General features: G+C 45.2%; 1 protein-coding gene across 1 annotated transcript; it reads right to left on the reverse strand.

The window, feature by feature from the left end:
• Window positions 1-4,732: 4,732 nt before the first annotated feature.
• LOC135918158 (uncharacterized) lies at window positions 4,733-18,702 on the reverse strand. Its single transcript, XM_065451822.1, has 8 exons — window positions 18,598-18,702; window positions 17,696-17,749; window positions 14,243-14,329; window positions 14,058-14,122; window positions 12,040-12,075; window positions 9,820-9,876; window positions 9,595-9,645; window positions 4,733-4,794 (listed from the first exon to the last, which is right to left on the reverse strand). The coding sequence occupies exons 1-8, from the start codon at window positions 18,635-18,637 to the stop codon at window positions 4,771-4,773; spliced, it is 414 nt and encodes a 137-aa protein (XP_065307894.1). The 5' UTR covers window positions 18,638-18,702; the 3' UTR covers window positions 4,733-4,770.
• Between the last annotated feature and the right edge of the window lie 2,403 nt (window positions 18,703-21,105).

Below are 21,105 nucleotides of genomic sequence, written 5' to 3' on the forward strand. Positions count from 1 at the left end.
TCGACCTGGCACGCGTATCCTTGTTTTGTTGGCGAGCTATACCAGACAGAAAAACAAAAAGCTAGAATAAGAAGAACAAGAACATACGGGAGCAGTAAATGCTAGTCCAAGTAATGAATAAACTTGAACGCTAAGTGAGCAAGTCGCAATCGTTATTGTATGACACCGCTGAAAGACGTTGCCGAGTGCACGCGACTACCTAAGCGAAGTCAGTTTGCAAATATTAGAGCACACTGCATGACCCGGAGGCCTCATATGTCGGCGAGCAAAGTTGATCCGCTGTAACAAGACGTGCCGCAGCTAACTTGTTTAGGTGCGTGCAGTAGTGCTAGAATACCATAGCGCAGTAAACAGAAATGGAACGCTCTGAAAGTAAGGAGCAGCTGGAAGTAGTAAGCCTTCGTGACGGAGCACAACTCGTAAAGTCCCAAGTCTCTCCTAAATAGAGCACTGTAGAGGTAGGGCAGCCGTCCCGTGTACAATTGTCTCACGAAACGTACAGATATAGAGCTAATATAAAGAAGCACGGCTTTGTGCGATTATCAAATGGTTCCCGAGGTGGTGCTCGTGTTAGGTGTGAAGTATTCGCAACGATTATTAACGCCACTTAGTAAACCGCAAATACCGCTCGCTGCAGCATTATACACCGTATGCTATCCGCACGCTTTGCTACTTTGACTTCGTACATGTGATCGGGCGCACAAGGCAGCTGCGCATAGTGCGACTGAACACAGTGCGGTGGTGAGAAAAAACATGGTGCGCTGCCTTTGCTCAACCTGGTCTAAAGCACTTTGGCGCAACGTGACGTGCGATTCGCTTCCACAATATTTTATCCTCAAGTGAGGCGTCATTGGCCCACTATCATTTCAAATCTCTTGATTTCTGCTCGGGAGCGTGAATCGATCATCACGCTAATGCTGTAACCCTATGTGGTCATTGGACCGAAAATGTCGCTTGCTCTCCAATGAGACAGCGCTGCTTCAAGACTGGGCTGCTTACAGAAGCCTCCTATAGAGGGGCTGAAAGGCGTTTAGCTTAGCATTTGGCATCTGACTTGATTTATTCTTGAAAAATAAAAGATCTTGACATTTGCGTATAGAACACAGTCATAGGAAGGTCTGCAAAAGCTCCGAGTTGAGACAACAAATGCTTCTACATTGAGTAGGCCGCAATCCTATCTCACGCTACAGGCACGCGCTTTCTCTCTGAATGCTCTCCTTAGATCCTTTTTTTTTTACATTACTTCTCCTTATTTAGAGTTGTTCTCTTAAACCTCCATAGGCGCTCTGAGAGACCTCTTCATTATTTGTTTCGCCAACATTTATTGTTACCGTACCCGTGCTTTTTTATTTTGCCTTTCTCTCCGTGATATGACTAAACTGTTCCATTAATTTTTTCCTTGACAGTCGCTGTTACTCGCTCTTGTAAAATGTGACGCCACCTCGTTGTAAGTCCTCCATGCCAGAGCGCGCTTTCCGCAGATGGTAGGGACCGACATCTTAATGTCGTTTTTCTTGTGCAGCAGAGCAGCTTCGTAGACAATAGGTACCCCGTCTCCACCTCCTGCGACAAGATTCGCGGCACAATGTGTTCCCACGAAATAGGTTTCTGAAGGCTCCGTTACCTGGCGGTACCGCAAGGCAACGCTTTCAGCATATGCCTTCTGCGAAGAGATGGCTACTTCTAGTGTAGTAACGGTTATTTGAATGAAATACTTCCTCAATCAAAATACAAATAAAGGCTGCTGAAACCCAAACGTAAAGGATTGAATTCACAGCGGACGATAAGTGGAAACAATTTTATCCCTGCATAGAACGGCCAGGCCATCTAAGATGTTAGAATGTTGTGCTCCCACCATGTAGCATCAAAACGCAGACAAAATTTCCTGACTTTTATCCCCTTGCCAAATGAATGAATAGAATTTATTGATTGGAAAGACAGAGAGGTCGACCTGAGCTAGTGCGCTCTAGTCTGCTACTCTGCACTGGGGAAGAGGGAAGGGGAGTGAAAGTATTGGGATGGATGATGATGATAAGAGAAGTGGTGAGTGCTTATGTATACATGAGACAGTTGCCTCGCTAGAGCCGCTCGTCGAGCTTGGTGTCCTGCAGGAACTTCAACAATACTTTTGTTGCACGCACTGAAATTGCAGTGTCGGGCCATGGGCCGAGGATAGCTTCCTCCGACCGTAGTTGACTGCCAACGCTGGCTAGGAAACTGTCTAACGTCCTTCGCTCCAGCATATATGCTGGGCAGTCGCACAGTACGTGTTGCAGTGTTTCGGGCATCTGGCAGTGTACACAATCGGGGTTGTTCGATTGGCCGGTGAGGTGTGCGTAGCGACGGGTGAAAGCAACGCCGAGCCGAATCCTGTGTAGCAATGATGTTTTGCTCCGTGTAAGCTTCGGGGGCAAACAGAATTTACCGTCTGGGTCAATCGTATGTAGACGTCTGTGAATATTATCAGAGTGGGCTCTGTAAGCCTTTGTAAGGTCCTGCATGAGTGCCTTGCCAAACGCTGCAGTTACAGTGTAAGGGGTTCTGGCCGCGTTCGCGGGATTCAGAAAGTAATTTTCTCGCTGCCGCCTCTCGGAAGCACGTGCCAAACAACGAATGCAGCCAGCGATGCAAATCATTAACACAGAAATGCGTAACGACAAACCGATATGAGCGTGGTGCCGCATGGGGTTCGACACGGGCATGTGAGCAGCACTCGTTGCAAAGACGTATGCCCTTTGTCTGCGCAGTACGATGTATTTTGTTCCGTCAAATGCTACCTTACCCGCTATAGTTTTCGTTTATTCGCTCGATTTTGAAGCGAAGTTTTATTTGCCCATTTTCCGGCGTTTGGCGTGGCTGCCTGGCTTCTGGTTGCTACTGATTCGGTTGCTGTCTTGGCGGATATATTTGTGGATTTTATACAAAGGTTACATGTGCAGCGAAGCAAAGTACCAGCCCGCGGGCTGATATATTATTGTATGCTGACCAACTATGCGTACATCTGTGGTGCGGAAAAAAAAGTTCCTGCATAAAATATCAGCACATGATGTCGGGTCTCAGGCATCACTAAAACACAAGTATCTGTCAACGGAATGGGGAAATACATCTATCACGGATTCTTTGATTAACTTTATTTTATTCAGCCGTTAAGTTATGCTCTACCGAGGGCCCGTTCTTGGCCAATCCTCGAGAAGGGCGCGGTATGTCCTACTGGGACACAAGTGCTGCAGAATCCCTAAATCTTGCTTAATGCGGGACGTACTTCTTTGTGCATATTATAGTCGCATACAACTTTAGAAAAAAGGGGGCGTTTACTCCTCCTAGGCGAATGCACACGAGCATCCACCAATGGGCGCGCACTCTGGACCGACGTCATGCGCCGGACGGCCGGTGACTTCGCCGCTTCCGTCATCTGGGCGGGGCCTCCCCTTTTTTCTAAAGTTGTATCCGACTATAGGCCCGTTATCGCCATTCTCCCTTCTAAAGCACCATGCATGGTCTTCGTTATTAATGACATTGCTTAAGCATACGTCTCAGTGCATCCGCCAGATTTGGAGATTTTATTTCGGCATCGACTTTGAGCGATGCAGTGCATTAACATAAAAAATTGCCTGATAATAAACTTGAGATCTTTGTGGTGGATAAGCCTTAACATTCCATGAGATTACAAGTCCTATAGCATGAAAGTAAATGTGTTTGTGTGCATCGCCATTAATTGTATAGCATTTAATTAACCATTTCTCTACAGAACTTGGCTTCACATGAATTCCCACATGTGCGTTGAATCTGCGATATTTTGTTTATTGCTTGTTCGACCATTTCTCCAACGTGCCTTGCAAACCTGAAGTGGAACCAGCGCTGAAGGGGAAGTAAGGTAGGCATAAATGACTCACCGCTAGCCCTGCTTTCGCACTGTTATCATTTCGAGAAATTAACGAATAACGCAGATGGTGGGCGTAATCGAGTGAGGGATATTTTCCCCGCATTCTCGAGTTACTGCACCCAACACACCACCTCGACTGAATTGATGATGATGATTATGATGATGATGTATTAGCATCCCCTATGAAACGGGGTGGTGTCAAATTGTCACCTAGCCTGTTTGGTTTAATCAGGTATGCTATACATGCTTTTCATTCTAGCATGTTTATGCTGCCTTCTCTTTCTCAACACTTCTCTATCTGCCTTGTACCGCCTTCTACCTTTCTCCCTCCTACCCTATCTTTCTTTTAATCCCATCTCCCCCACACTGCTGGCGCTGAGCCATGCTTCCCGCATGGGTTGCAGAAGATAGTGCCAGCCTTTCGTCCTTTCCCACAAGAACCACTTCTCTCCACCTGTCCTAGTAACAGAACCGGCCGTGTCAAACCCTTCCCTGCGTTTTTCCGCCAATAGTCTGAATTTCTCTTGTTTATCTCGACTACTGACCGCTTTATGCTTCCGTCCACTTTAAATACAAGAGCTTCTGGGAGGTGTACGTTGCCTACGGGACTCACTGGGTGAATCCCTTCGCATTCCATTAAGATGTGCTGTATGGTCTCCGGAGTTTCGCCGCAGCATACACGTGCCTTATCTCTATGTGAGTGTTTGCCACGGTATGTTTTTGTCCTTAGGCAACCAGCTCGAATCTCAAGTAGCAAGGCACTTCCCTGCGTGGATGACAAAGAATGTGTATAGCAGCGCCTCCCTTCGTCAGAAGCTGTCAGTGGGCTTCATTGACACTCCACAGCAATTCTTGAGAAGCGTTTTTATTGCTTTTTGAAGATCAATTCACTTAATTTTGGCGATGCATTTCTGAAATAAACCAAAAGGCAGAGCGAAGTTAGAAGGTGGCGAAATTGTGAATGTGGAAATATTTTTACCCGTGGGAAGCTTGACATTACAAGCAAGCAGCAACTCCAGAATATTGGACACTGTTTTTGCAAAAAGATGCAATAGAAGAATGCATGACGTGCATACTATAGGCACTACGATTAATACAAACAGACTAGCACTTTGTCCTGTGTGCACTGCGTAAACTGGGAAAGCTATATATATATATATATATATATATATATATATATATATATATATATATATATATATATATATATATATATATATATCTATATATACAGTGAAGTAGACGCGCGTATGACGCGGTTTAATAAACCGCTTCATTCGCGCGTCTACTTCACTGTGAATATTTACCCGGACCCAGAACTGCTTTTTTTTCTGGTATATATATATATATATATATATATATATATATATATATATATATATATATATATATATATATATATATATATATATATATATATATATATAGAGAGAGAGAGAGAGAGAGAGAGAGAGAGAGATAGATAGATAGATAGATAGATAGATAGATAGATAGATAGATAGATAGATAGATAGATAGATAGATAGATAGATAGATAGATAGATAGATAGATAGATAGATAGATAGATAGATAGATAGATAGATAGATAGATAGATAGATAGATAGATAGATAGATAGATAGAAGTGTCTGTGTAGGCAAAATTCCCAACACAGGTAATACAAGTGCTATCCACAATATTGAAATGCTATGGGCCGTACACACTCTGTGCAAACACTGTCGAGCGCAGACAAGAAATTATTAGTCACATTGAATAGCGCAAAGAAATATTCGTATGCATTACAGTGGCACACCGTCCGCTAAGTAACCGTACTATTATTGCGTCCGTGTGCGATCGCACTCGTTCAGGTAACCTTGCTACCAGCAGAGGGTGAAACGGCAATTCAAGCGTGATTATAATGACGGTGCCTTGGGTTTTTTTTTTCTCGAAAAGAATCACGGCATGAGATGATGAAGTTCACCACCTCTACGTTTAGCTTACTCTGGGCACTATCTTCTGATAATCCTGTAGCTGCTTCAGTTTTTTCATAAGCGCTTCGTATTCTGCTGACGCTAACATGGGTGGAAAATAACCCACTTGAAGTCACTCACAAAAAGACTGAAAATACGACAGTTTCACGGCACTGTGTTTTCCAGCGCCAGTCTCTTTTGTGCACATGCAAGTTTTTCACCGCACCGCAGGCATTTGCACACTCAACTCAATCCAAACGCAGCAGCATAGCGCCCTCCTACGTATATAGGCGCTGGCTACGCTACCATTTGTTTGAAAGCCATTCCCACGTTCTATGTGTACATGATTACGCTGTCTGAGCATAATAATTACAAATAGAAATAAATTTCGTTCTAAGGTCCCCGCTCTGTCATCACCACCGGCCACCTTACGAGTCTTGATCGCCATTGCTTTTACGCAGGCTCGGCTTAAATATGGTCAATCGTTAACACGAAAGCAAGCAGACTTCACTTCTCTGAACGCATTGACTGTGACAGAAGCAGTCTCTCACAACACACATGACCATCTTCTCAATTGCAACTTTCTAACGATACACAGAATGCTTTCCTCACCCACTGCAATATTGTGCGTCTCTCTTTCTTGTCACGTTTTCTGTGGTGTTTTCGGTCTTACCACCATGTACCCAATAGCCCAACAGCACACTCTCCCAAACTAGCCGAAATGCACTTAAGGACGAGGTCGCTCTAGTACTATCTGTAGGGGCGAAAACTTTGATTTGCCCACAACGTCGTCTCTGTGCGCTACAGTATATTGCCTTTTGTGGCCTCCGAAATACCGGCACCAACAAACAAACAAAATCAGCCATTGCAATATTTCAAGATATTAGGCTTAATGAAAGCGCCTTCTTCAGAAAATACCTTCCGAAAGAACACAAAAATGATAGGAGGCACATAATTTACAAGGCCAAGATGTGGACAAACTATGGCACGCAAAGCCAAACAATCATAGTGGCCGATTTTCTCAACCATCATACTGTCATACACACTATTGTAAGCGAATCACCATCTCTAGGAATCCTTAAAGAAATGTGAGCATGTACTCGTTCTCGCTTCAAAGATGATTAATAACAGCTGAGCTGTTCTAAGTCGAGCATTCGCTCTCTTGCATCCAGTGTCATGCAGGGAGGCAAGTTAATGGCACAGACACACTATGTGGGATAGGCCATAGGAGGGGGGAGAAGAGGGGTATATGAGCAGGTGTTTCGCCGGCGCGCGCCCTTTCGCCCCAAGGATTACGTTCGGCGCGAGCTGCAGCGGGTGCTTGCACGAGAGCGGCAGCGCAGACGTCTCGCAAATAGCGAGCTTCGCTAGCGAGAAGCACAAGCAAAATGCAAACGCAGAGAAGCCGCTACCGCGGAGGATCGAGAACGGGAAGCGCAAGCCAAGCGCCGGTGGAGGAAAGCCAGCCCCCCTTTCAAGAGAAGGCAACCCAAGTCAAGCGCCAGCACAGGCAAGTTAAGCACCAACTTCGAAAGTAGGAAGCCGACCAGAGACGTCGACGCAGAGAGATTCCTCCCGCGGAGGGTGCCGATGGACGGTTCAAGAGAGAATTCCACGGCGTTGAGCGCTGCCGCAGCTGCAAGGTTTTTGATAGACTGTGCTTTTATCACAGCCTCACGCGTGTGCAGAGTATGCGCAATTCAGAACCAAAGCTCGACTCTAGCAAAACGACGACGAGACAAAAGACTTTCATGAAAATCGCGCTAAACGAGCTCAAACTTGAGTAAACGACCACCAGCTTCACTGTTTTGACAGCTTTCACTGCGTGGAACTGGCTTCACTTTTTTACTTTGAAACTGCAACTTGCATTCAACATTTCTGTTACGTATTACATGTACCTTCCGTTCCCGGTGTATGTATTCGGTGTGTGTATTATTTTAGTGGTCAGTGTCCTTTTTACCTTCTACCACGCATTCACTTTATGTAGTTTGCTTATCGTGTATTCTTGAGTTTTTTTTTTTATTGAAAAGTGAGACTGAAACTTAGGCATTCGTTCCTTTTTGTCAGCCTCTTAGGCAGAGCGTCTTTGTATTTTCTGTCAAATAAAAATTCATTCATTCATTCACGTACACCATCACTCTCAGAGTCATTTGGGGGCTGCAAAGAACCTACACAGAACGTTACGCGCAAAGGTTGCGTGATGAGATTCATCATGGTTAGCGCGTCCAGCTTCTAATCACACATCGCCACCACAACATTAGTTCTAATCCCAAACGTGATGGCTGGCATGGTTTTGTTTTGCCTAACCCTATTTTTAGCGCTAAACTGAGGAAGAAGCTTTGGCCTGACGATGACGGTTAGATGGTGACGTCGTCGGCGTGAGGTTAAAGTAGGACAAGTGGACATAGCAATCTCATTGTCGGGCTTCTTTAGCTGCCGTCGCAGCAAAATCACCAACCTCAGGTATAAAGTAGGCGACGTACACGTGATAAGAAATATCTTAATCGGCAAGAGTGCATGTGGTGATATAGAATATTCGAAGACTCTCCACACTATCATGGAGGCATAGGGGCAGGTTGGAAGGGAGGGCGAGGGTCCGATGTAAGGAAAGCGCGTTATTTAACCTCGTTGGCTGGTCACTTTGTCCTGAAACATATATGTATGCACGTAATTATGACACCCGTCTATCTCGCAAGCACGTTTGATAAACTTAATTACTGACCAATACCGGTGTCACACGGGCAACTCGGATCTCCTTCAAACTTCCGTCCCTTAAAGGACCGCAAGGGAGCTTCACCTCAAAGGAGTTAGCTCAGTGGCTATAAGCGAGCTTTTGAAAGCTGCCGCTGGGGGCCCATTAGGCGTTGCTCACCTCGTACGCAGTCATGAAAGAAACACGTTATATATTGCTAAAAAGTTCTGGTTACTTGTCTTTTCTTACAAAATACAATTATTTATGCATTGCATCTTAAAAATGTCATCTATCTTAAAGACAAAAAAAAAACGAGCATGTACTCAACATAGCATGTACCTCAGACACAGCGATTTTGTCCGCTCTGCTAGCCAGCATGTGCCTACTCGAGTCGAATGTAGCTTCTCAACTCAAATATTTTCGCCATTGCTCAAATACTATATTATATGCAATAAGAACAGTTATAATTGCTGGTAAAAGTGAAATTAATAAAAATGAGGGTGATTTCTTGACTCGAAATTCAAGCACGCTGGGAACAAGAGTGCTCCCTTCAGTCTGCAAGGGAGATCTTCCATCTCCTTTCGCTAGGAACTTCCTTAAACTTCCTTTGCTAAAGGACTAACGCGTGTGACACGGCGCGCATCTCCCTCGAGATAAAGACGTCCTTGGTTGAAGCGAGATAAAAGGACTTTAGACGCGTCTGTGTGACAGGAGTATTAGTCATCCAATACATTTGAGCTAGAGGTAAACGGCCGTGACCACTGAACCGATATCGAAAAACACGACTACAATCAGCTTGCACGATTTCATGCGGTTGTACCGTTTTCCCTCCGGTTCTCTCGTTCATATCGTTCATTGGTTCCAATGTCTCTATCGCTGGGTGACCGCCCTAGGTGACAAGCCCTTGATTAGGTCAAATGCCCCAGTAATCCGTTATACTCGTATCGTTCAATACGACTGATTATCTTGCTTTAGAAGCGCGATACTATGGAAAAAAATGATGAATCACATTTCTGCCTAATTCCTTGTATCCTGGTGTGAGAAAAGCAAGAAACATTTTACACACTTACTCCAAGTGTGCGGGCCTTCTCAACAAGTTCACGCAGCGAAGTTTTTGAATCCTGGAAGCAGGGAAAATAAACGACAAATTGTCCAGAAAGAATAACAATGAAACGCGTATACGCCATCTGTGAGAAATTCATGGCCATTGCATAATTGCGCCACTCTGGGTATTAGATCAACAATGACCTTCTAAAATTAACGTTACACTTCTTGGCGTAATTCACTACTCTTACCGCAATTTCCGAAAGGTCCTTTTCTTCTACTTCTGGACTGGGACGGCCATTTTTGATCTGTAAATGACGCAAACCCTAGGTAAACGTGTGCCTATTTAGTTTTGTAGATTAATTTTTGTCATACAAAAGACCTCGCAAACATATCCTCAAGGTACATTCATCGCTACTTAATACCTTTATTACCTCTACAGTTTTCGTCAATGTGTTCTCATTGCGATTGCATTGTGCAGGATGAAATGTGCTGGTCTAGTGAGTTTTGTTGCTTGCTCGCCTTATATGGCCCCGTATATTTAGACGTGAACTGCATGGTCAAAGTGACCCCCGTTGTAAGAAAGTGCATGCGCTGAACATATCAGCGAGGCGCAGAACCGTGCATACGTGAGTCAGCTATGGCGCGTTACACTAAAATACGGGAAAATAAAGCCGTGTCTGAAAGGTGTGTCTCCCTGCCAATGGCCATTGGCAGGAAGACGCACCTTTCAGACACAACTTTTGTACGTTTCTTCATGAGCGCGCCGGGACATTGCGTAAGCTCTACGCTTCTAAAATCAGTTTCTCGTTTTCTTTCCTTCCCTGTTATTCTTTTCTCTAGCATGATTTACAACCAGAGGTTCTGACGAACTCTTCTGCAGCATATACAAATGGCCTTGCGATTCGAGCCTGCTTTTCATGTGCGCACCTCATGTATGGACTATGGACATCTTCATTTGTGCAGACTTCTTTTCTCGTTTTCGTTTTAATAGAGTCTTCGCGCGCTCGTGTCAGGCCCACTCTTTCTTTTTCTTTGTTTTCTTTTTTCTGAATTTGCCTCGCGTGCGATTTCTACTTACGCAGGATGAAAAACGTCGCGAGGAGTTGCACTCACGTGTGCCATGAAAGGCTGAGGTTTCCCTCGCCGAAAGAACAAAATTTAAGTTGGCGCCATGCAGTTGCTTGGACGGTGCTGCTTTTAATACATTGGGTACCCGGGAATCAGAATGCACATTTTTTGCACCGAATATAGTGCTTTACTTTTGATCTGCCTCGTGCGGAACCAATATATGCCGTAACCCTCGCTCGTCTTAGCGTTGTGCAGCTCACTGCACCTGTGTCGTCGCGTAGATCAGCGACCGTTGAGTGTCATCCGGTTGCACAGTGGTTACGACGAAAGTGGATGTTCTGGGCAATAACCGTCAAGGACATAACGGAAGATAGTGAAAGTGAATTGCGAGCTTTCAGAATGCGCTTTCAGAGGCTGTTGCGCAGCATACTTATATATATAGCTGAAGCACCGTACGAGCAGCCACGGCACGACATCTAAAGAGCAGAAAATGAATTACGCAAGGTGTAATATGTGTGCAGCCTGCCGATGTGCGTATTGTAGAGACGCTTGGAGCGAACGTTCCTGGGTCCACCATTCCACTTTTCTAGTAAGCAAAAGTCTGCAGACGGCGACACTAGTACGTAGTAAGCACAAAAAGGATTCAATGAAAAGGTTAAAGGTGCCGTTCACAGTGACGCAAATAAATTTAACATACACTCAAAGCTGGTCAATAAAAATCATCATTGAAACAAATATTTGCCTGGACGTCAGCCAACCAGCTGTCGCACCGTCTGCAATGTCAATCGCCATAATTCCTGAATATTGTTATTGAATTTTAACAAATGAAAGCGAAGTAACTTATGGATATCTCGAACTAATCTTCAAGTCAAAGCTGATTGACCGAATTAGCTCAGTACAAATTTTACAGCTGGTGGCAGAACAATTAAGGAAAAGCTCATCATTCACTTTAATGTAAAATAGGGCTACGATCAAAAGTCATTCAATTCAGTGAAATCTTTTTTGTTTGCTTTATCTGCCTCCACCTATTATAGATTTCCCCCTCAAAGTTCGGTTAGGCATTTAATAATGACAACGCATGATTTAGCGGTACCCTCTGCCTGAACAAACACAACCAGTTAGTACGCCCTCGGTAGTTTCTAGAAGAAAATGCGCGACAATAACCATCTGTAGGCGTCATGACATTAGACGGCTGTGATCTGCGATGGTCAGAGAAGTCGATGACATGTAGGCACTCGTCCCCATCTCCTTATCAGTTGCAGACGCGAGCGTAGCTGTTCTCTTTAGGTTACTTGTCTTTCTAGCTGTTTCGCAGCACTTGCTTGTGCGCGAGCAGAAAATTGAAGCAATCGATGACGCTCAGAATCAGAGTGACTGTGCGTATTCAAGCAATTACTCACCTTACTGGATCTCCATTTCCTGACGGCGCTCTTGATCTGAAGAACGATAAAACGAACGCATTCTTTAACGCCCACTAATTCACAGCGTAAGAAGAAACACGGTGAAACTTTTTCACGTTTAGAGTACCAGCAAGAAGAAGTGCATGTTTTGAGGACGTGACTCAATGTGACCGATATCTCAGCCTTTTAGCGTCGATTTAAAACAACCATGTATGGTATTCGTTCAAATATAGGTCAATAATTTTTTTTTCTGAGACGCAGCGTTACGAAACTCTCCGTCCGACTAACATTTAGGGATTTCGTTATATACGAATCACTGAATCTGGAAGAATTTCACACCGCTAACGCCAGTGCGAGAGTATACTGCAGACATTAATCCGCAGCCGCACAGTATTACAGTCTCATAGTAACAGTACGCCATTTTCGCCGTATTCAATGTTGCAATGCAGGTACAGTCGTCTCTTTTTTAATGTTCCGTTGGGCGAGACACTTATATAGACAGTGGCCCCACTGAGCATGCGCAGTCGATACAGAATATTTGGCGCACTTGCCACTGACAGTAAACCGGGGCACGTGCGTGGTCGGCGCTAGACCTTGATTATAAATAATAATAATAATAATAATAATAATAATAATAATAATAATAATAATAATAATAATAATAATAATAATAATAATAATAACTTCTTTATTTCCATCAGTGATGGAGGAGACTGCGGGTAAAAGTCGCTTTGGACAAGCGACTTGACTAGAGCCCACAGCCTCCCTTGCAAGGCAAACAGCGATTGACCAGGAGACATATATATATATAGCAATTGACTATATGTGAAATATGCACAAATATAAACGCAAAAACACAACTTATCTGAAAAACGCTCTTCAAATATTTAAGAAAGATTGAGTGATGGCTTTTGTTTCCCTGGCTGTTGTCATTTGCTATTACAGTAGGCTACAATTATCTCGACCTAGGTTAATATGACTTACCGGCGAATTTGAAAGCGCTTAAAAGTCCCGAGGAGAAACCATACTTTGCTACAGGAAAAAAAAAGAAACACTAGTTTAGTCGGAACGCGAAAGCATGCCGCTTCGGATAATTCGACCTTCACCTGCGCCCTCTCGTGTGCGCCGCGCACCCGCCATTGTGGAGTAGACGCTTTGCCATTGCGCTGCTAAGCCCGAGGGTAGAGTCACTCTGCGGAGGTTGCGAGATCGAATCCCAGCCGTGGCGACCGCATTCCGGTGCAGGGCGAAATGCGAAAAACGCCCGTGCACCGTGGACAGGGGTGCAGTAACGAAACCCAGGTAGCCAAAATTATTCCGGAGTCTCCCTACTTTGGCGTGACTCGCAACCATATCGTGATTTTGGCACGTAAGACCTCAGAATTTAATTAATTTGATTTTAATGCGGGCCACGGTTGCTCACTGCTTAAACACATGGGAAATTGAGCAGACAGCGCTCCTGCTTCTGTAGGAGTGACGCTGCTTTATGTTTGTCTTTTTGCGGCCGACGTTCACTGTGCCCGTCAAGCCGTCCGTTACCGCTCATTTCGTGTCTTATCATGCCCCCACACTAGGCAGTCCGATTCGACCGTTCAGCTTGACATCGCGTCACGATTACACAGCGCTCTCTCTCCCCCCCTCCCCCACTCCCCGCCAAGGGAGGTGAGGAAATAAACACCTTAGGATCTACTTTCCAACCTAAATGTTTTTAAGAAGCTTGTGTTTCTTCAGTTATAATCTAGAATGAAACAACAACACTGAATCCTAGGCGTCGTAATGTATGGTTGAATCAAGAACGATCGGCTGGTTTCCTGTTACCGCCTTCCCGTTAAGCTCACAACGTTCTACTATCTCGTCTGGGAACCACTTCAGCTTCCATTTGGAGCATATTACCGATCTCAGCAACTAAACTTGGCCATCCGTGCTTGTTGTGCATGTTACAAGCGACCACTGCTCTTCTTTGAAGCATACTTTCGGTTAACGCACAAGGGCAAACGACAAGGAGCAACCCACAGTACCTGCTTGTATTGTACAAACGTCAGTCCAGCTTCGTTAATGCACGCCTTTAGAGCCTCGGTTTTATCTGAAAAAGAGAAAGCGCCAAAGCGACCACTGTAGTCTACGAACATTCAAAGTTGCAGAACAACTTTCACAATGACACAGCGAGGTAAAAAGCGATATAAAACTAATTGCGTTGCCTCACTTGGCGCGCAACATCTCAGCAGGCTTTCTTCTTCTTCCGGTGTGAACACATGCTTCATCAGAATATGCCAGTCACGCAGGAAGTTTTCTGCACGGAAGAGACAAAACTAGTAAATGGTGTAAACCAGTAGATGTAGGTAGACGACAGGCGTGCTTTCTCCTGAAATGTTAGTTGGTTCGCCGCCGTAGCAATTAAGCGTGTCGTCAACAAATTTCAAACCAATTTGTCAAACCAATTTTGCTGCACTAGAGCGAAAGACGTTTTTGTTTTCAGCCTCCTAAGTATCGAATTCCCTGCAAACATTACTCGAGTGAAATCCGGTACTAGTGTCTAAGGAAACTGCAAGTACGGCGTTTCAGCCAGACGTACTGCTATCTGCATTGTTAAATTCCAGCGTATTGTCGCTTTCTCCATCTTGTCACCTCTGATTGGTCTACAGGGCTGCTGCGGCTTCTCTGATTAGCTCAAAATGCCACCATTACAGAGTTTCAAAATATGGCGGCGATTGAAAATGGTCTAAAGAGCACCACCGTAGCATGAAAATGACGAGCACTCCATGGATTTGCCTAAACTTTGTCCTTTCGGCTTCAAACGCTTTTGTGAATTTGCAGTTTGATGATCTTCCGCAAAGCTATGGGGGTTTAAATGCTGCAATTCGCCATGGTTACGCAAGTTAGCAGAGACTAACTGCGTTGCGGCGTTAAGAAAACAAAGATCGCTTGGGAATTTACAAGAATATAGCACAATAAGTAATGTTGCAAAAACGTTCGAAGTCACAAGCACGTGGATTAGACAAATCCGTGCACTAACTGCGGACCACATACATTACCCATGATTCCCACGGCGGCGAGACGATCGCAGTACGGGAGTTTCTTCTAGTACTTTTTTTTTCTAGCAAGCTGTGCATTCAAGCCTGATGCTAGTAGAAGGCAACGTATCGCTCGTGGACATTATGATAAGATCATTTTCAAGTTTTCTGAATTTTTTAAAAAATGCCTCACGCAGATAATATAATTCTTGTCCTTGAGCTCGATTATTTAAATAGGCGGAGATTACTTGCACTTACTTGCAGTACTCACGTACGGGGCCGAAACCTGGAGGCTTACGAAAAGGGTTCTACTTAAATTGAAGACGACGCAACAAGATATGGAAAGAAGAATGATGGGTGTAACGTTAAGGGATAAGAAAAGAGCAGATTGGGTGAGGGAAAAAACGCGAGTTAATGACATCTTAGTTGAAATCAAGAAAAAGAAATGGGCATGGGCTGCACATGTAATGAGGAGGGAAGATAACCGATGGCCATTAAGGGTTACGGACTGGATTCCGAGGGAAGGGAAACGTTGCAGGGGGTGGCAGAAAGTTAGGTGGGCGTATGAGATTAAGAAGTTTTCAGGGACAACATGGCCAAAATTAGTACATGACCGAGGTAGTTGAAGAAGTATGGGAGAGTCCTTTGCCCTGCAGTGGGCGTAACCAGGCTGATGATGATAATGACGACTTGCACGAGAATGTGCAAAACATATTTTCTTAATTAAAAATTCACTAATTAACTTCGTCCTTTATTTCTTTACAGCACATATTTCAATTGTAGTGGATGCGTTTGCAAGACGTATCCACTTCGCATGAAATTCTAGAACGACACCAGCTTAGAGATGTGCGCCATCAAGCTCGCCGAAAAAATGCACTGTTGTTCGACTTACTTTTTAACAAAACTTTATCTATTCTTTTACGCATAGAAGCACAAAAGTAACTGGAACGCCCATGTATTTCGTCCCCCGCTTTGAGAAAGGGAATCTCGAAACTGGTGCCATCCTGGAGATTCGTTTTGAACACGTCTTGTAAACTCACCGTCTGCAATTCGTCAATTGCAACGTGTCGTAAATTAATTACGTAAGACGCCAACTAGTTAATTGCTGTTAATTAAATGGACATTTGTTTCGATTGCTCATGCTAGTAATGCCCGCCTCTTCAAATATTCCAGCTCAAAGACAACAATTATGCAACATGCCACAGGCGGTTTTTAAATATTCCGGGAAAAATAAAAATTATCACTCAGTGCACAGTGTACTGCTACTCTAGATATATCTTGTGCCACGAGAAAGACGGCAAAAGGCGGTTCTAACCCCTGAATAGGAAATTTTTCGCCCTTTTTCTCTCATAGACTATGTTTTGAACCGTTGGGCACCTGCACGGCTCTCGTTCCGCCCCGTTATTTGTTTCTTCTCGTCAATAATTTCCTTCCGCCAGCCCCTGTTAGCAAGCCGGACGCGCGTGTGCTTATCGTTGCTGCCTTTCCTAGCCCCTATCCTTAGGAATGTTGCTGGCCTCCCCACAGTCAGACGCCTTTACAACGAAGCGCTTAGGACCTCTAAATTCCTTCGTTATAGATGTCACTTCGTTCAAAAGATCGCGCGCCGTGGAGCTCTGACAGAGCAGGTCAAGTACGTTCACCAAAAGAATACATTTATTCAACAATTAATTCAGGAGATAACCAGTGAGAGAACTCGATATATCGTTTTCGTCTGCCCATGCCCTCCCGCAGAATGTGCGACCGTGGCTGAGCTTATGACACTGAGAATAACTATACATGCCCCGTGGCGAAATCCGGGAGTGACGCAGGGTACAGCCGTAGAGGACTGAGAGCAGCTATTACTTCATTTTTCGCCAAAATACTTAGTACGCCCGTAGGCTCTTCACTGCCTTCGTCGACCTTCGTCTCCGACTTGAAGGTTGCGACTATGTTGTCGGTGGTCAATTCCCAGGAACTCATCTCATGGAGTAATGAAAGGGGGAGAGAGAGTGCGTTCAATGCTATTGCAGCTGCCGACAAGTCTGGACATTTCGGCACAGTCTTTGTTTTTCCCGGCGCCCCATACGCACACCACAGTACAGTGGCGTCTAGCTAGAACCGTGGCGGCGTTGACGTGTGTTCGTTGTACAGCTGTCGAGGAAGCCTAAGTTCTTTTATTGTACGAGCGAATTCGTTGTTGTGGTTCTCCCTATAAAGGTGTTCCCAGTGTATAAGACAAAATATTATAATTTAGCCAGGACATACAAAATCGTTCGTTATAGATGTAATTTCCTAGTAAAGGCGTTCGTTGTCGTGGTGTTCGACTGCATGCTCGAGATGACGGCATAACAAATGCAGCAAGCCAAAAACCGTAAGATGTTAGCTTCCTCCGCTACCTTTATCTGCTCAACAATTTATTCCTCAGGAGTTGCCGTCTTTTTCAACAACAATGAAATGTAGCAATTCCGTAATAAAAAAGTTGACGAAAACAGACGATAGCTTACCTCATTTTGCCGTGTACACAACGGTGTGCAGATGTGAACTCTTTACAACCATTATTTTGAGCGAGATTTGCAGCGGATATATTCCCATCTTGTACGTTAGATTACACAGTAAGCGTGATTTTCAGTGGGCTATGCACAATATCGCAACTTTTTACTCACTCCACTGATGCGACTTTGGTTTCTTGTTGTCTTCGGGTCTCTGACAAGCAGCAGCTGGAAAACAGAAATACGCATCAAGAAGCAAACTAACGCGTCGTCATACGTGTACCACTATCTGGCACTATCTTCCAAGCGATGCTCTGCTCGGCAAACGCTCTGCTATTGCAAAGCGATCACTCCGTGGTTTTCTTCGGCAAAGATATATCACGTGTCTTAGCTCCTTGCTCTAAGGATGGCGTTTTCGTGCAAGATACGCGACTCGAGGTTCATTTCCATATGGACGTAGCTTTCCGCTTCACAAATATTTTTGAGCAATATTATACCGTACATAACATGATCCATAACGTGCTCTGACTTGTAATTTCGCCAAATTTGTATTACCGCGTAATTACAATAGTGATATCGGTAATGACGTGGTCACAATGGATGGCAGTATATGTTTTACTCGCACGCAGGTCTAGCAACTGTGAAAAGTCAAGACTGGAGGCGTTGTATTATCGATACATCGTGACATGCTGCTTAAAACCGAACAGCCCGCAACAACTGCAGGCTCTTAAAGGAGACAGAGTTGTATACTATTTTGCATATTCTTCCTGTACAACATTCCTTCACTGCGCGTACGGTGTCAATTTTTCATAATTCACAAGTTAAAATACAGTCTCCTACCGGAATTCAGGAGAAGGACAGTTATTGTGCATTGTGCCAGAGCCTCTACGGGTTCCTGAAGATCTGGCGACGAAAGCCGCCAACGAAAGCGGGTGAGAGGGAGGGGGGGGGGAGGGATATGAATTTGCAACGCCTTCATAACTCGCTTCAGTAAGACACTCACTTTCTCGAATAAGTAAAACAAACCCACCACGCGCCTTTGTCTCTAGTGGCTAAACGCCCGGCCTAAAACTCACTTTGCAGAAGGATCAACACGACGGCGGCCTTCGCGAGCATTTTCAACGACCGCAAGAGCTCACCTGTTGCCAGCGTCTTGTAGAGCTGCGTGCAATTTGCCGCAAGCGCCGTGTCGGAAGCTCGTCGGCTGCTGGATTATTTACGACGATGCCGTTTTCTTTCTCGCTTGTCGTCGTCAAAGGAAGCCTGGCCTCTGTGATGTTCCCCACGACAACCTCATTATTTCTCAACAGCTCGGAGAAACTTACGCCGGGTCCCCTTGAAACCTTCTCCCGCCGACGGCAAAGGCTCTCTTCGAGTGATGACTTTTGTCAGTGACGGGTGACTGCGAGTACATTTATTTTCTGTCACATGAAGGCCTGTACGTGCGTACGTGAACCCGTGCTTATGTGCGTGTGTGTGTGTGCATGTGTGTGTGTGTGTTTGTGTTTGTGTTTGTGTGTGTGTGTTTGTGCGTGTGTGTGTGTGTGGGCGTGCGTGCGTGTGCGTGTGTGTGTGTGCGTGTGTGTGTGTGTGGTGTGTGTGTGTGTGTGTGTGTGTGTGTGTGTGTGTGTGTGTGTGTGTGTGTGTGTGTGTGTGTGTGTGTGTGTGTGTGTGTGTGTGTGTGTGTGTGTGTGTGTGTGTGTGTGTGTGTGTGTGTGTGTGTGTGTGTGTGTGTGTGTGTGTGTGTGTGTGTGTGTGTGTGAGAGAGAGAGAGAGAGACGGGGTGAGGTCTTTGAACGCGTGCATATATGTGTGACATGTCTGAGTGAGGACAGCTTTTTTTTGCATTGCAGCATCTATGAGAGCGTGAACGTGTGTTCACGTGAGTGAGTGGGCACGCGTTCCTCTAGTTGGTTCGACAGGAATCTGCCTCGATAGTGAGTCCGCGTCGAACTGTCATCGCCAAAACTGCCGAACGCACAGCGAAACGCGTGCTTTCATGCCGTCCCGATATCTTCGGCGCCTCGCCCGTTACGAAGCATTTGGGCGTACCCATTCACATGCTGCTTGAAACATACCCCGCACAGCGTACGTACTCAGACACGTCTAGTCGTTTTACGATGCCCTTATTTTCTGATGTAATGGGTTCCGTGGCACAAAGTGCTAATGAAGAGCCTTGTAGTTGGCACTAGCACTTTCAACCGAATGGAACGCAGAGCCAGAGACGTCAGCGCAAATGGAGCATATCTTTTTTCCTGACTCTTTCGAAGCAAGCAAGTGAAAAATAAAAAATAAATATAAGAACCTCAACTAGACGCGCGAGCAACTCCGAAAGAGGGTTATTAGCGAGAATGTTTGGGTGCCGAAAGAAGCTTTAACCCAGCTCCGGATATAATAGCTATATTTGAATATATCTATATTTAGGATATAAAAATAGCGCAATATTATCTCGTGTATCTGGGATGTATATCATAATTGTTGTTACTTATGGGTGGTTTCTTATTCATAGTTATGTTGATGCATAGCTGGCCCTCCTCCTTGACATTTTCTAAAATTACCTTCTTTACTTGACAACCTCACTTGCAAATGAATGAAGCGACAGCCGTCTAAATGTTTCATAATGCGTTGCGAGTGTGTGTGCCACACTCATTTGAAGCACTGACATCCAGCGAAAAAAAAAAGTTGTAATCTGAGGAGTCACTGCAAAGAAAAAAAAATCTTACCTACAGAAATGTTGTCACGACGAAAGCGTCTGCGATTGCTTAGCTGTACTCAGGCGCGGCTGCTAACTATTATCGCTACTGTCGCAATTGCAATCTTTGGGATCTCCGCTGGCTTGACAGAGATTCGATGGTAGGCCTTGACTGAATCTATCTTGCTGAATATTACCGTTCCAGCTAGGTTGGCTGTGCAGTCATGAATGTGAGGGAGTGGACGGCGATCAGGGACGGCGTACGCGTTGAGTGCACGGTAGTCACCGCACGGGCGCCAATCCCCTGGGTCACGATTTGGTACCATGTGGTTAGCTGAAGACCAACTGCTCGACGAAGGACGAATGATACGCAGTTTCAGCATGTGGTCGAATTCTGCATTTGCGATTGCAAGGCGATCACCAGCGAGGCGTCTGGGTCGGCAGAACACTGGGGGGCCCGCGGCGACAACATGACACGTGCCCGTGACAACATGATGCGTGATGCAACTCAAGATTGGAAGGTTTCGTGATGGCTCGGAAGTCTAACAGAATTGAGGCGAACGCAGAAGATGGTATCTGTGGTGCCGTTCTAGCGCTTGAAGTCATAGGCACAAGGATGCCTTGTATCCTAGTCGTCGTGTGCATGAGGCGACGAGCGCGGAGGTCAACATTATGGGCGAAGTAGGTCAGAAAATCCGCACCCAATATGGCCATGCGTACGTCTGCAACAACGAACACTCACCGGAAGGTGCGTCGGAGACCCAAGTCGATGGTAAGATAGCGCTGGCCACATGTGTGGATAGAAGAGCTGATGATGATGATGGTGATGATGATGCCCTTGATTAGTTTGGAGCTTACCCACTCACGGGGATTGGCCAAGAGTCGGGCAGAC

The sequence above is a fragment of the Dermacentor albipictus genome, chromosome 2 (assembly GCF_038994185.2).
Source record: "Dermacentor albipictus isolate Rhodes 1998 colony chromosome 2, USDA_Dalb.pri_finalv2, whole genome shotgun sequence".
NCBI classification, from domain to species: domain Eukaryota; kingdom Metazoa; phylum Arthropoda; class Arachnida; order Ixodida; family Ixodidae; genus Dermacentor; species Dermacentor albipictus.